Here is a 16691-nt window from a genome sequence, read left to right as displayed (position 1 = left end):
GGGGACCCTTGTAAAATGTGAATTTTCAGTTTCTGAAAATAAAATTGAATAAGACAACTTTTTTGTTGCCTCTTAAGCTATTTTTACCATGAAGGAATCCTAATCAAAAAATTAAGAAAACAAATCTCAGAGCAAACTTTAAAAGGTTCCAGTCTGTAGAGGCACAGAGCTTATGTTTACTGATGAAGTGCATTTAGTTCCTCTAACAATGCAATTATAGAAACAAAGTGAAAAATGCAAGCACAAGAAAAGGGGCATCATCTTCTGATGTGGCCTGTGTAATGCCATTTGAGGGGTGGTATAGGAGGAGGTGATATCCAGTTAAGTTGAAATTTAACTAATGAGTAGTATTTCAGCTAAAACCTAAAAACTGGGAGGGGATAAATGAAAAAAAAAAATGCTCTGGTTATAACAGCACATTGTACAAAAACCTACTGGTAAAAAAATAAATAACAGTGATTCTCTTGTGGGCATAAGTAAGAATTAAGACTAGCCATTTAGGTCACACATCAAATCATGGTTTTGTGTGCCACACACATTAAGTTCTGGTGTTTTAATGCAAAATGAAAAGATGTGGCTATCTCTCCAGCTGCTGTGACCTGATTGTGTTCTACTCAACCAATATCAGAAGCACTCAAGAGACTCTCAATAGTTTCCTCTAATGGAAAGACTATTCATTGTCCCAAATTTCTCTTTCTCAAACTTGCACCTTGCATATAATTATCAACCTGGATTTCATTGCTCTCTCATAAATCTTTTTTTTTTTTTTATTTTAAACTAACTTTTTCTTACAGTTTGAATTCTAGCCTGTAGGTAACATTGCATGAAGGGTTTTGAGGAAAAACAACAGATGCAATTTTTCCACAGGAGCTAACATGCTAAGGCCTATAAATTGGTCCAAATGTGTTTAACACTGAATCAGGGTCTTCTGTTTCTTCACCCATAGCAAGAATCACAAAGTTGGACATTTCAGACATTTTAAGAACTCCTGTGTAAGACTCAAAACTGTTCTTTTGAAACACTTCAGTTTGTGGTTGTGGGCTGCCAACTGGTATCTTCATGTTACAAAGAGCTGATTTTTATGCTGTAACATTTCTGGTGTGCAGTTGATAAAATGAGAATTGATATTTAAAATCTTCTTTTTCTTTCAGCTCACTCCAGTTGGTACCACGATATTCACAGGATTTTCAGGAGACAATGGAGCTACAGATATAGATGATGGACCAAATGGACAGATAGAGTACGTTATTCAGTATAATCCAGATGATCCGGTATGTAAATACCTATTAGCAATGTAATTTTCTTAAAAGGAATAAAATTAATGATTTTTTCAGCTGATATTTATTGTATTACTCAGTAACTTCCAGAACCAGATTAGTAATGATGCTATGATTTAAAAAGTCTCAAAATTGAATTTTTTAAATATTTATGCTTTATTGCTAGAAGCTAATTTTTGATTGTATTTTTAGATAAGGTTTAAAATATATTCATAGACATAATATGCCTCCTTTACTAAATTTCTGTTATGTCTGTGGTCTCCAAAGCATTCCAAACAAATCACTGGAGATGAGATAACAAATGTCAAACATGGATTTTATGCAACTTATAAATTAATACCAATATTGTTGCTATACTGCAAGAACACACACCAAGTATTGCTGGAGTTGACAAGTCTTTAAAATTCTAGCCGTCCACCTATTAAACCGAAGATAGAGAAGACAAGACAAAGCCGCTAGCTATAGTCTGTTTTATTTTGCTTTTTCTTCCTTTTTTCCCATTATACAAAGATTTCTATGTTGTTCTTTTAGGCCATGAATCATTTCCACTAATGATATATTATTAAAAAGAAAAAGACAAAATAAGATTTTATTTAACAGAAGCTAGAACTGGAAGTCCTGCCTGATATCTCCCCACTTTCTTTTCTTGAGATAGCTCCTTAAAATCCCATGGACTCCCCAAAGCAATTATAAATGCACTAATTAAATAAGCTTTCAAATCAAATGCATCTCTTTTATGTTTAATAAATATTAGAAATATAAACAATGGTGAAGTTAACATTTTGCCCTTATTTTTACCATTGTATGTTGTAGATAAGCTTTAGACAAACAAGCAAAAACAAACAAACAAACAAACAAAAACTCTGTTGGGATAGTAAAGACTGAGAACTCAGAGTAAGATCTACATCACAAATTTATTGCATTATATTAAGTAAACTGTGGATACATTTTCTCATTTTATCCTCACAAATCAGTTAAAAGTAGTATTATCTCTGTTGCATAGGAAAGAAAATCTCATAAGTGAAGTAATTTGTGTTATATTACAAAACTACTTCTAAACTGTAAAATCCAGTTTCAATATACTCTTCCTCTATTGTATTCTCACAAAAAAACTTCTTTGGGCTGTGTTAAAATTTTAATAAATTTGGAAAATAAGTGTGTGTGTGTATATATATATATATATATATATATATATATATATATATATATAAAATTAGCAGGGTGAAGGTCAGGTTTTAGAATTTGTTCTTTTCTTTTCTTTTTTTCTTTTCTTTCTTTTTTTTTTTTTTTTTTTTTTTTTTGCTTTTTTTCTCAAAAAGAGGACTTTTTTTAAGGCAGAGACAATAAAACCAAGAGTTGGGGACATGATGAGAATGCGACAGAGAAGGACAGTATGAAGGGTTACATAAGAAATGAAGTGGAAAGTAGCAAAGAAACAGCAGAGGAAAAGACAGCAGAAATGCTTTTTGTTAAATGTAGAAACAGCTGACTGAACATTCTATTTCTAAACCACTCATTTTGTTTGCTCTTTAGGTATTTTTTTAAAGAATTAATTGTAGGTGTGTGCCATGTTTCTAACTCAAATTTTATGAAGGTGACTTTCTAATCTTTACTCCCCAAGCTGTAAAAATAAAACCTCCCAGCAAGTATCAAATGACCAGTCCATGTGTTTTAGGGAGATATTTATTGCATGCATAAAAAGATTCAATGTTTAGATATAGTTTGAGAGCAAAAATGTATTACTTTAAACTATCTCTCTGCTTAAAATGTAGACATTTAGTAAGGCTTAAATTCTTTGTTAACTGTCCAATAAATCTGTCTCAATGCCTTCCCATTCCAGGGATGTGTAGGTTTGCTGTCCAATATAATATGTAACTCTTACTCCCTACAAAGTGGATAAACCAATCAGTCACACACATTTTCAAAATTACAAATGAAAAAAGAAAAATAAATAACATAGGTTTTAGCAAGCTAAAATGCTCTTAATTCTGTGGACAAAATAATAAGACATCATGACACTTAACTTAGGATGTATTGAAGGAAAAAAGCATTAACCAAGGTACAATCTTAAGGAGAGAATCCACCTTTAGACTTCATATAAAATTAGTGTAAACCTCAGTACCAGTTTCTTCTCTTGTAAGACCTGTGAGGAAATACATGCTAAATTTTATGTTCTGCTACTACTAAATCTCTAGTAATTCTGCTTATATTAATAGCACCATAATGTGGTACTTTTACTAGTCAAAATAATAACATCTCAATAATAGCAAACTATTGTAAATTCTTCACCATAACTATTTTATTTAATATATGAATAAAATTGGAATAGCTAAAATTGAGCCTTTCTGTTCTGTTGCAAATCTTTTTATTGCAATTCAAATGATGTTCTAAAACAAAGAAGCAACAAGTTTGGGAATAAATAGTTGCTGAACTGATTGATCCAATTTAAAGTAAAAGTGTCAAAATAGTGTGCATTTTCACACTTCTATAAAGAATATCTAAGACTGGGTAATTTATAATAAAGGAATTTTAATGGACTCACAGTTCCAAATGGCTGGAAAAGTCTCAGGAAACTTACAATCACAGCAAAAGGGAAAGGGGAAGGAAGGAACATCTTACATGGCAGCAGGAGAGAGAGAGTGAAGGGGGAATTACCACTATTAAACCATCAGATCTCATGAGAATGCCCTCACTGTCACAAGAACAGCATGGGGAAAACTGCCCCATGATTCAATCACCTCCCACCAGGTCACTCCCTAGAAACATGGAGATCACGATTCAACATGAGATTGGAGTTGGAACACAGAGAAAAATCATGTAATTCCACCCCTGGCCTCTTCCAAATCTCTTGTCCTTTTGATATTTCAAAACCAATCATGCCTGCTCAATAGTTCCCTAAAGTCTTAAATCATTTCAGCATTAACTCAAAAGTCTAAGTCCAAACTTTCATCGAGACAAGGCAACTCCTTTTAACATATGAGCCTATAAAATCAAAAACAAGTTGTTACTTCCAAGATACAATAAGGATACAGACATTATATACATTACATACACTCATTCCATATGTGAGAAATTGGCCAAAATAAAGGTGCCACAGGTCCCATGGAAGTCCAAAACCCAGAAGGGCAGTTATTAAATCTTAAAGCTTAGAAATAATCTCATTTGACTCTGTGTCTCACATCCAGGGCACACTAATGCAAAGGGTAGGCTTCCAAGGCCTTGGGCAGCTCTGCCCCTGTGGCTCTGCAGGGTACAACCCCTGCAGCTGCTTTAACAGGCTGGCATTGAGTGCTTGTGGCTTTTTCAACCACATGGTACAAGCTGTCTGTAGATCTATCATTCTGGGATCTGGAGGAGACAGTGGGCTTCTTTTCACAGCTCCACTAGGCAGTCCCAAGTGAGGACTCTGTGTGGGGACTCCAATTCCACTTTTTCCCTCTGCATTATGCTAGTAGATGTTTTCCATGAGGGCTCCACCCCTGCAGCAGATGTCTGTCTGGACATACTGGCATTTTCATACATCGTCTGAAACTGAGATGGAGGTTACCAAAGCTCAACTCTTGTCTTCTATGTACCTTCAGGCCCAACACCACATGCAAGCCACCAAGGCATGGGGCTTGCACCCTCTGGAGCAATAGCCTGAACTGTACGTTGGTCCCTTTTAGCCATGGCTGGAGCTAGAGTGGCTGGGACACAGGATGCTATGTCTTAGGGCTGCACAGAGCAGTGGGGCCCTGAACCAAGCCCAGAAAACCTCCTAGGCCTCCAGGCCTGTGATTTGAGGGGTTGCCATGAAGATCCCTAAAATGCCCTGGAGACATATTTCCCATTGTCTTGTCTAATATTTGGCTGCTTGTTACTTATGCAAATTTCTGCACCCAACTTGACTTTTCCCCCACAAAATGGGATTTTCTTTTCTACCACATGATCAGGCTGCAAATTCTTCAAAGTTTTATTCTCTGCTTCCCTTTTAAACATAAGTTCCAATTTCACATAATGTCTTCATGAACACATATGACTGTACGCTTTCAGAAAAAGCCAGGTCATATCTTGAATACTTTGCTGCTTAGAAATTTCTTCTGCCACATGCTTTAAATCATCTTTCTCAAATTCCAGGTTCCACAGATCTCTAGGGCAGGAGCAAAATGCCACCAGTCTCTTTGCTAAAGCATAGCAAGAGTGACTTTTGCTCCAGTTCCTTATAAGTTCTTCATCTCCATCTGAGACCACCTCAGCTTGGACTTCATTGTCCATATCACTACCAGCATTTTGATTGAAACCATTCAAAAGTCTCTAGGAAGTTCCAAACTTTCCCACATCTACATGTTTTCTTCTGAGCCCTCCAAACTGTTCCAACCTTTGCCCATTACCCAGTTCCAAAGTTGCTTCAACATTTTCAGGTTATCATTTTAACAGTACTCCACTATGCCAGTACCAACTGCTTGTATTAATTTGTTATCACACTGCTATAAAGATAGTACCTGAGAGTGGGTAATTTACAGAGAAAGGAGGTTTAATTGACTCATAGTTCTGAATGTCTAGGGAGGCCTCAGGAAACTTGCAATCATGGCAGAAGGTGAAGGAGAAGCATGGTGCATCTTACATGCAGCAGGAGGCAGAAAGACTGAAAAGGGAAGTGCCACTTTTAGACCATCAGATCTCATGAGAACTCACTATCAGGAGAACAGCATGGGGGAAACTGCCCCCATGAGCCAGTCACCTCCTACCAGGTCCCTCCCTCAATACATGGGGATTACAATTTGACATTGTAATTTGTTTTGGGTGGTGACACAAAGCCAAACCATATCAACTAAATGGTTAGGCAGACATGATCAGGGCAGGAGAGGACCACCCCCAGGAATGTCAGCTGACCATCAGGTGATGGTTAGGTGGCTTTTAAACTTTCTCTGTAAAATAATAATTAGTAGCAGCCAGTGCCAGGGAAAGATAGCCTGCCAATAGATAGAAAACACTTGAAGCTGGTGATCAGCAGCTTCCCAATAAGAGCTGAGAAGTTGGGTGAGAGGGCTGAAGCATGCATGTTAAGAAGCAAAAAGGCAGAATTTTACTAGTATATGACCTTTTTCTGGGAATGCTCAACTGGCAAGGGAAAAATGCCTCAAGTAAGCATGCACACAATTTCAGTAAACATTCTGCGCATGGAGCCCCTCCCAAGTGCACCAGCAGGCACTGTGCATGTGGACAGCCTGCCCCAAAAGAAAAATCAAGGGAGTAGAATTGCAAATCCCCAAACCATGCCAGTGTAGAAAACCTTCAGTGAAGGGATGAACAAGGCTCTTTGATGTTTCAAGTCACCCACTTAGCCGTCTTCCAAGAGAATTTTGCTTACTTTCATTCCTGCTCTAAAACTTTTTAATAAGCTCTCACTCCTGCTCTAAAACTCACCTCAATCTCTCCCTCTGCCTTAAACTTACTCCTTACCCAAATCACATTCTTTCCTCTGAAGTTAGGACCGAGTTGCCAGAGATCCATATGGATTCACTGCTATTAACAAAAGCACTTGAGCTGTTTATCAAAAATGTTTGGTTCTTCCTCTCTTTGGATACATGCTAGAGGTGTACTTTTCTTGCCTGGAGAAAAGTATTTGCTTTGAATAATGAAGTGCAAACTCAAAGAACCAATATACAAGTAATCATATTCCCTGCCCCTGTTGTTATGATCAGTGAAAAACATGTTGAGGAGAAACATTCATTAGCCAATGACAACAATAAAGAGAGACCACTTGCTGATGCATATTAGATATATAGATACGAAGAGTAAAGAAAAAATAAAAGTTTAAGGGTTTGTTCCTGCAGCATTCCCGATCCTTTCATGGATGAAGTATTTAGAAAAAAATAATTTAGTAAATATCTTATTCTAAAAATCCTCTAGATAATTGTTAAAGAAAAATATTATTTAATGATGTATTTAAACATAGTTAGAAAGTCCTTATTCAGGACCGCTGCAATGAGTATAGAAATCATTGCAGTGAGGTCTTGCAAGTGGAGAGAGATATTGGGCTCAACTACAAATAAAACATTGGCAAGTGGGACTTTGTAGCCAAGGAGCAGGGTCGGGGTCACTGGATGGAAAATTACTGGGAGAAAACATCAGAGATATGGGGGATTCTGGCTAAAACAAGCTAATATGATTGTTGCTGAAGACAAGTCAGGGTAATCAGACATCCTCTAATGGGTGGTGCAGGATGAGAAACCTGATGAGTTATCAAGGTAGATCATTTATCAAAGATAGAGTAGTTCTTGCTAAAGTGATTTAGTATGGTTCTTTGTTAAAAAGTGATTTTATAAGGAAGTATACAGATGAACCTAGGAGAAGATTCAGAAGCCTGATCAAGTTTGGCCAAGCAAAGAATCTTTGTCAGTCCCCACTAATGTTCACAAGAAGAAGTATTCTTCTTTCCTTTGTATAATATAAGTTCATTTTCTCATTTGGTTACCTTCTGTTTATTAAGTACAACTTGAATTATCTGTTGGAACTTGGTAGTAGAGACTATGTAAAAATGTGTACTGGACAATATATGTTGTCAGGCCTTTAATGAGGGACGTTTAATTTCTATGTAATCTGTAGTGTACTCATCACCGTTATTGTAAAATACTGTTGACATATTTTTTGTTTAATGCCTTCATGGTAATACAAAGTAAAGTAAGAGTGTCCATAATGCACTGAACTAATTCAGAGGTGTCCATCTAATCTTTTGGCTTCCCTGAGCCACACTGGAAGAAAAATAATTGTCTTGGGCCACACATAAATTACATTAACACGAATGATAGCTGATGAGCTAATAATAAAAATTCACAAATAAATCTTATAATGTTTTAAGGACATTTGCAAGTTTGTGTTGGGCCACATTCAAAGCCAACCTGGGCCCATGTAGCTGGTGGGCTATGGGTTGGACAAGCTTGAATCAGATTGTTTTGAAAAAAATGAAAGAAAAACTCTGAAGTGGGTAAGAATTTGTCATCACATGATCTGCAATAACTTTCATTTTTGAGGATGTGTCTTCTTGGAAAAATCTAAATATAGCTATTCTGATATATTAAATCTCATTGTTAGAAAGATTAGTATATTTATACAATAAATTATCATGTCTTTTTTATCTTATTTTTTTTTTATTTTAATGCCAGACTGGAGGCATGTTTATTCAGCATTTTAGGTCTGACCTAAAATGATGAGGAGGAGACTGATGACATGTCCCTTGTAGCAGTCTCCAGTGGACTGAGGAAGCAGCACAACATTGCTATTAACTAATGTTACTACTCAGAAAAAAGAAAAAATGAAAACACTTAAGCAATATGAATAAGCAGCTTCTTTCTTCGAGGTATTACAGTGCTGTTTCAGTGGGTGGTAACATCTTTTATCAAGTCCTCCTGAGTAAATTGTCCTTTTTTTGTAATATGTTTTACTCCCTGTAGCTTTGAGAGAATTCAGAAAATATGAGCCATAATTTTCATTTGTAATGTGTAAGCATTTGAATTATCTGAGTCAGAAAGTTAAAACCATATTTTAAGGACAAACGATTTTTAAACAAATCACCATCCTGAAGTAGTTCTGTATATATATATGTATATATATATATATATATATATATATATATATATATATATATATATAAAAGTCAAAGTCCAAATTTCAGATGTCAATAAAATATTTAAGGTCAAGCTAAAACAGTGATTACTTATTCCTAGGTAGGTTACTAAAAAAATTTACTGTAGTTTAATAATACTTTGCAGGGTACATTATATCATGAGATTCCCATGCCTCCATAAATTCATAATATTCTAATTTTACTGGAAACTCATGTATAATTACGTCATGGTGTAAAGGCCTTCTTTTTGTAAAACTTTGAACCTCAGTCTTTTCACACCAACACTGTGACTTTTAAGTTTACAACATATATGCTTCAAAACCCAACCAAGCACAAATACAGTTTCCTGGGAAGTTGACTGGAATAAGATAAGTTGAACTGCATTGTAATCATAAGGTAGCATTAAATGTGCACGAATCTATTTTGTATTTGTTTGAGGGAGAGTGGTAAATTTGTATTGTGAGCAAAAGACCTCTGGAAAGGAATTTGGAGAAAAGAGACTTTATTTCAGTGAACAGTTTTCAAACCATGGATATACAGCCTGTGGTTTCAAGCTAAGATACATTTCAGAGAACAAATACAGGGTTAGGGTTTTATAGCTAAAGTTCCCACCCAGGTTCCCAATTAGCTGTCTTCATCCAAATGAAGGATAGATCCTTGCTTAATTCTGATTGGTCAAAACAGATGAGTCATGACTGTTCTATGCACTGATTGGTTGATTCATGTGCACTCTGATTGGTTGATTTCCAAGCTCCAAACCAGAAGTTTCTGTCAGATGTTTCTTTTAAAGGGCTGGTGCTAAAAGGCCAGTGTAGGGATGGCATAGGGGGCAAAAGGTGGTAGTTCCAGCCACAGTTTATCTTGGCACCAAGAACAGTATCTGTTTTTGTTTCATTGTTGTATTAGTCCGTTTTCACACTGTTGATAAAGACATACCTAAGACTGGATAATCTATAAAGAAAAAGAGGTTTAATGGACCCACAGTTCCATGTGGCTGGGGAGGCCTCTCAATCATGGCAGGAGGTGAAAGACAGGTATTACATGGCAGCAGACAAGAGAGAATTGAGGGCCTTATAAATCGCTTATAAAACCATCAGATCTTGTGAGACTTATTCACTAACATGAGAACAACATGGGAAAGACCCATGCCCGTGATTTAAGTATCTCTCACCAGGTCCCTCCCTCAACACTTGGGGATTATAGGAGCTACAGTTGAAGGTGAGGTTTGAGTGGGGATTCAGTCAAATCATATTGCTCTACACCTGGCACCTCCCAAATCGCATGTCCTCACATTTTAAAACCAATCTTGCCTTACCAACAGTCCGTCAAAGTCTTAACTCACTTCAACATTAACTCAAAAGCTCAGAGTTCAAATTCTTATCTGAGACAAAGCAAGTTCCTTACAACCATGAGCCTGTAAAATCAAAAGTAAGTTAATTACTTTCTAAATAAAATGAGGGTACAGGCATTGGGTATGTATATATATAACATATATATATATATATATATATATTCATTCCAAATGAGAGAAACTGACAAAAACAAAGGGTTCAAAGGCCCTATACAAGTCCAAAATCCAGTGGGGCAGTCAAATCTTAAAGCTCCAAAATGATCTTCTTTGACACCATGTCTCACATCCAGGTTATGCTGATGCAAGAAGTGGGTTCTCATGGTCTTGGGCAGCTCCACCCCTGTTGCTTTGCAGGGCACAGCCTCCCTCCTGGCTGCTTTCACAGTTTGACATTGTGTGTCTGCTGCTTTTCCAGGCATGCAGTGCAATCTGTCGGTAAATCTACTTTCTGGGGTCTGGAGGACAGTGGCTCTCTTCTCACAGATTCATTAGGCAGTGTGCCAGTGGCAACTCTTTGTGGGGACTTCAACCCCACACTTCCCTTCCCTAGCAGAGGTTCTCCATGAGGGCCCTGCCCCTGCAGCAAACTTTTGTCTGGACATTCAGGCATTTCCATACATGCTCTGAAATCTAGGTGTAGGTTCTCTAACCTCAATTCTTGACTTCTATGGACCCATAGGCTCCACACCATGTGAAAGCTGTCAAGGCTTGGGGCTTGCACCCTCTGAAGCCACAGCCCGAGCTATATCTTGACTCATAGCCATGGCTGGAGCAGCTGGGACACAGGGCACCGAGTTCCTAGACTGCACACGGAACGGGGGTCCTGGACCTGGCCCATGAAACCACTTTTTTCTCCTAGGCCTCCTGGCCTATGATGGGAGGGGGCTGCCACAAATGTCTCTGACACACCCTGGAGACATTTTCCCCATTGTCTTCGTGATTAACATTTGGTTCCTCATTACTTATGCAAATTTCTGCAACTGGCTTGAATTTCTCCTTAGAAAATGGGTGTTTCTTTTCTATTGCATCATCAGGCTGCACATTTTCTGGACTTTTATGCTCTGTCTCACTTTTAAAACTGAATGCTTTTAATGACACTCAAGTCACATCTTGAATGCTTTGCTACTTAGAAACTTATGTCACCAAATAAATCATCTCCCTCAAGTTCAAGGTTCCACAAATCTCTACATCAGGGGCAAAATGCCACCAGTCTCTTTGGTAAAACATAACAAGGGTCACCTTTACTCCAGTATCCTCATCTCCATCTGAGACCACTTTACTCTGGATATCATTGTCCATATCGTTATCAGAATTTTGGTCAAAGCCAACGAACAAGTCTCTAGGAAGTTCCAAACATTCCTGCCTTTTCCTGTCCTTCTGAGCCCTTCAAACTGTTCCAACCGCTGTCTGCCACCCAGTTCCAAAGTTGCCTCCACATTTTCGGATATCTTTACAGCGGGACCTCAATCTACCAGTACCAATTTACTTTGTTAGTCTTTTTTCACACTTCTGATAAAGACATACATGAGACTGGGTAATGTATAAGGAAAAAGAGGTTTAATGGACTCACAGTTCCATGTGCCTGGGGAGGCCTCACAATCATGGTGGAAGGCGAAAGGCATGTCTTACATGGAGGCAGACTAAGAGAGAATTGAAAGTCAAGTGAAAGTGATTTCCCCTTATAAAAGTATCAGATCTCGGGATATTTATTCACAACCACAAAAACAGTATAGGGGAAATGCCGTGATTCAATTATCTCACACCAGCCCCCTTCCACAACACATGGGAATTATGGAAGCTACAATTCAAGATGAAATGTGCATGGGGACACAACAAAACCATATTAATTGTAGAAAGGAAGATCCTGTGATGCTTTGACATCTCTCTGAGAACACAGAGTATGTGACCACTTTGTCACCCTGGCATGGCTACCTGGTTTTGTTGATTTTCTTTTAACTTACTTCAGTTAGTCACAGGGAGTCCATTTTGTCTATCAGCCAGGGACATGTTTTAACAGTATGAAACAGAAAAGATGATCAGATTATTGGGACTTTCTCTTAGGAGCTAAGTTAATGTTGCCTGCTCAAATCCCAGTCCGTCTTGAGTGGAAAAAAAATTGCATAGCCTTACTTAGTCCTCCACTTTTTACTTCAGGAAATTAGATTAGAGGAGACACACAAACAATGACAATAACATAGAATGTTCAGCAGCTGATGGCACAGTAGCCTGAGCTTAATCAGAGACAAGTTTCAGGCAGACTAAAGATTGATAAGGGCAAAATTGATGCTGTTTATTGGAACTAAAACACGGACTCACAGTTATATTCATTGTGAACAAATGGGCAAAACCCAAAGAGAGAAGAGAGAGGTACAGAAAAAGATACAGAGATAAGGAAGAGATTTCAAAAAAAAAGTGTCAAAAAACAGTAAGAGAATTTACAGCCTCTTAGAGACAAATATAAAATCCTAATTATCTAAATTTCCACCACTTCTCAATTATAGGCCCATTGAGGCACTTTTGTACTAAGGGTCTGTCTTTAGGTCAGCAGAAAATATATATACGTGTGTGTGTGTATTCTTTAAAAATTGTCTTCTTTTGAACTGAATTTCTAGTCATCACAGCTGAAAAGAGAATATTACAAACAATACTTACAACATAGGTGTGAAAGACTGAAGTCTTTCCCTCTTTCCTAAAAATGATGAATGACCAAATCTATCAGCTGAGAAGAAATAGTGCTAATAACCCCATATTCCATTTCTAGAGCATCTTTAACTGTAGGATTCAACACCTTCTTGCAGAGAGCTGCCATTTTGTCTAAACTGGTGCAAACTCATATTAGTACAGGGGATTCTGGGGAGATGGAATCATCTTGGGAAACAGAGTTGCTAGAGCATCAGCATTCCTGCTCCTTCCGTTATTGAATGTGAATATGTGTGGCGTGGATGTTACGGCTGTCTCCTGCCCTGCTTCCCATATCTGTGATAGTGATAAATTGCTTAAACTGCCTTATGCCCTCATTTTACTAAATGGAGAATTATCCCTTATTTGACAGTTGTTGTCACTGAACTGTCAGGAAGTAGTGAGTGGACCTTTCTTAATGGAGGCCAGGTGTTTGGGGCCTGTGGGTATTAAATCATTTAACCATAATTGGATTTTTCTCATTAATACAGTGCAGATAGACAGCACTTAAATTCTCATCACCCAAAAAAGCCAATGTTAGTTTGTGTTTTAAAGTGAATATCCACGACTATCAGAAAGGGGGCAATGACCTGGCTTTAGTAATGTAAGCTTGCTTAAGTAAATGGGCATTGCTCTGTTCCCAAACTTTTCTGCTTCGTTGGTGGAACAAACTTCTAAGAATGAAAGAAATGAAAAATAAATAGCAAGAATAGAGAGTGCAGTCACTCTTAGACTTATATAGTACAGTGTACTTATATAGTACAGTTTATATTACATTTAAAAGGTTTCACTGAGTAAAGTTTGCAAAGATTAGTACACAGAGAAATAAGTGATAGGATATTTAAGCAAGAGAAAAATAAGAGCAAATATCAGGTGTGAAGAGCCATGGCCTGTCTGGAAAAGAGAGAGGCCTACAGTGTAAAGCCATAGAGACAGGAATAATCATGTATCAAAGTGCTTTCAGCTGCAGAAATTGTACTCGCTTGCTCTCTCTATATATATAAAACATATATACATACATACTATATATATTACTATATATGCAAAAAACTAAAGATGATTTAAACAAAAAGATAATTTATTATCTATCACAATAAGTTTTTCAGACATGTGGTAATATCAAGATTTTCTCAGTAATGCAAAGACAACACAGATCCAGGCTCTTTTTATTTTATGCTCTGCTCTCACTAGCATATTAGCTATTTCTCCATAATTAATGTTATCAATAGTCCCCAAATGCTGTTTAGAACTGTTGAAGTTCTAAATTTTATATCCCGACAGAAACTTCTATAACTTGAAAAGGGATTTTTAGCTTCTGTCTATCTTTGCAATTAAGATAAATTTTTTTAATTACTCAAAATGGAATCACATGTACATCTGCAAAATGATTCCTGGTAAAACAGAATGGAATTACAATGAATGGAATTGTTTTTAAGCTAGACTATTCAAGACTCATCTCATTTAGAGACGTAGCCTCTTCTGAGGCACAATGTCACCGGATATGTGAACTAACTTGGGGTTCTGAGTCCAGTAGTTTTGTGTTAAGACGACAGTATCTTCCATATTTATGCTAGAAACTGATATGTATTTCTATATTATTGAGTCACTAAAATGTAATAACCTCATAACAACACATTAGGATAGGTTTAACAGTGTAAATAGCAATTATTAACCAAGGTTTTGTCCATATTCAACTTACATATTTAGATTCAATCATTTTTACACTCGCCTGTCATAATTGCCAGCCCCACTCATAGGTATAAGCAATGTTGAATAGGCAAAAAATTAGGGAAAATGTCAAATGTCTGTTTTTAATTGTGTTGTTCATTTTCATTTTCTGTATTTTTATTTTAAATTGTTGCTTTTAAATAACTGCATCCAAGAAAGATTTGTAAGGTCCATTACATGAGGAACGCAGAATGAATCATTTAAAAATATATATTAATTCTGCAAAATGTGCAGTGTGTGTATGTGTCTTTATGCACCCCAGAGAAAAAAAGAGACAGACAGAGAGACAAAGAGAGAAAGAAAGACAGATCACAGCTCTAGACATGAAAGGCTAAACTACGCACATTTCATTGATTGAGCCTGAGCTGGGAGATTTGAATCAAATTTTTTTTCATTGAGTTTAACTTCTTATGTGACTCTTAAGAATATACTTACACTAAGTTGAGGGTGTAAACACACTCTCTCTGTCTTCCTTCTCACACACACACTCACACAGTTCTTTTTTTTCTTCTTCCACACTTCCCCTTCCCTTTCTCTTCTCCTTCCCCTTGCCTTTTCCCCTCATTTTTCTTTCCCTCTCTTCCCCCTCCTCTTGCTTTTGCAGCAATCTAATGCAGTTCCAAACTATATATTTTACTAAATGTGATTTCCAGAACAAAAATCACAAGCACAAATGCACAAGACAACTGAACAACCACAAAACAGTTTCAATGAAAGAAATAGCACTGATGTATTGAACCTATCTAGAAACAATTTCATCATTCTTTAAAATGGCACTAAAATACAAAAGTGACATAAGGTCTTTTTAAGAATAAGAGATTCATCTTTTAAATTATAGTCCCTTAACTTGTGAATTCATTTAATGCAGGGCTGCTTATACCAGAGCACTAGTGTTGCCCTGTGACCTCCGTGCTACCAGGAAAAAACTCAATCCTAGACAGGGCAGAAAACTTAACTAATGAGCAGAAGTTGTGGAACCTGAAAGAAAAAAATGATGTATAACCTGGATTTTTTTTTTTCCACAGTAACGAACTGATTCAAGTTCGTGCAGTCATGCTCTGCATAATGATATTTTTGTCAATGACATACCACATAGCAAATGGTGGTCTCATAAAATTATAATGTTGTATTCCTACTATACCTTTTCTATGTTTAGATTACATTTATACAGAAAATAGTGACCTCTGTGTTACCGTAGCCCATAGCATTCAGTACAGTGACATGCTGTACAGGTTTGTAGCCTAGGAGCCATAGGCTACATCACCTGCCTTAGTATGCAGTAGACTATCTATTTTAGGTTTGTGAAACTACACTCTATAATGTTCACGCAATGACAAAAATCACCTAACAACACATTTCTCAGAATGTACCCCATCATTAAGTGACTTGTAACTGTGTGGGTTTTTTTTTATTATTATTTAATGCCTGATAATACTTAAAATACAGAGTGGATATCAATGTTGACAATTGATACTATGTAGAAATAACAGATTTCAGTGTTTGAATGCTTTGGTGATAAAAAACACAGTGAAAAGATAATATGGCAATAGGGAAGTTTTTCAGATACCTGGACTTTGATTTAGAACTATTACAAGACTGTTGATGAATGATACTAATAATATATTAAAAACTATGATAAGAAACAAATGTTCTGGTTATTATTACCAAAGGACTCTGGGGAAACCTATTGATCAAAATTAAATGTTTGTAAATATGATAACAATATTGACTCTGAAGCTTATAGTCATTCTATTTTCAGATGGTAAGCATGCCATCTGTAACTTCCAAGAGGATTAAACTAAAATATTGAGTTATTAATTTATCTTACATTCAAATAATCTGAAGTCTGTATTTTTAATATTTGCAGACATCCAATGACACCTTTGAAATTCCCCTAATGTTGACTGGAAATGTAGTGTTAAGGAAGAGACTCAACTATGAAGATAAGACTCGCTACTTTGTCATAATCCAAGCTAATGTGAGTATTCAATTTCTTTTAAATTTCTTCTGTAAATTTATGAAGTAAAAAACTCATCCAAAATGTGTCAGA

General features: G+C 36.6%; 1 protein-coding gene across 11 annotated transcripts in view; it reads left to right on the top strand.

The window, feature by feature from the left end:
* Positions 1-16691, top strand: part of LOC105496640 (protocadherin related 15) — a 1825405-nt gene that overhangs the window by 1299316 nt on the left and 509398 nt on the right. For all 11 annotated transcript variants that reach the window (XM_071069550.1, XM_071069551.1, XM_024797557.2 and 8 more), the window contains 2 exons: positions 1152-1271; positions 16509-16619. In XM_071069550.1, coding sequence (XP_070925651.1) covers positions 1152-1271; positions 16509-16619 — 231 coding nt within the window. The remainder of the gene's footprint in view (positions 1-1151; positions 1272-16508; positions 16620-16691) is intronic.

Source organism: Macaca nemestrina, chromosome 9, assembly GCF_043159975.1.
Source record: "Macaca nemestrina isolate mMacNem1 chromosome 9, mMacNem.hap1, whole genome shotgun sequence".
In the NCBI taxonomy this organism is placed as follows: Eukaryota; Metazoa; Chordata; class Mammalia; order Primates; family Cercopithecidae; genus Macaca; species Macaca nemestrina.
This window is presented reverse-complemented; position numbering and strand designations above follow the sequence as displayed.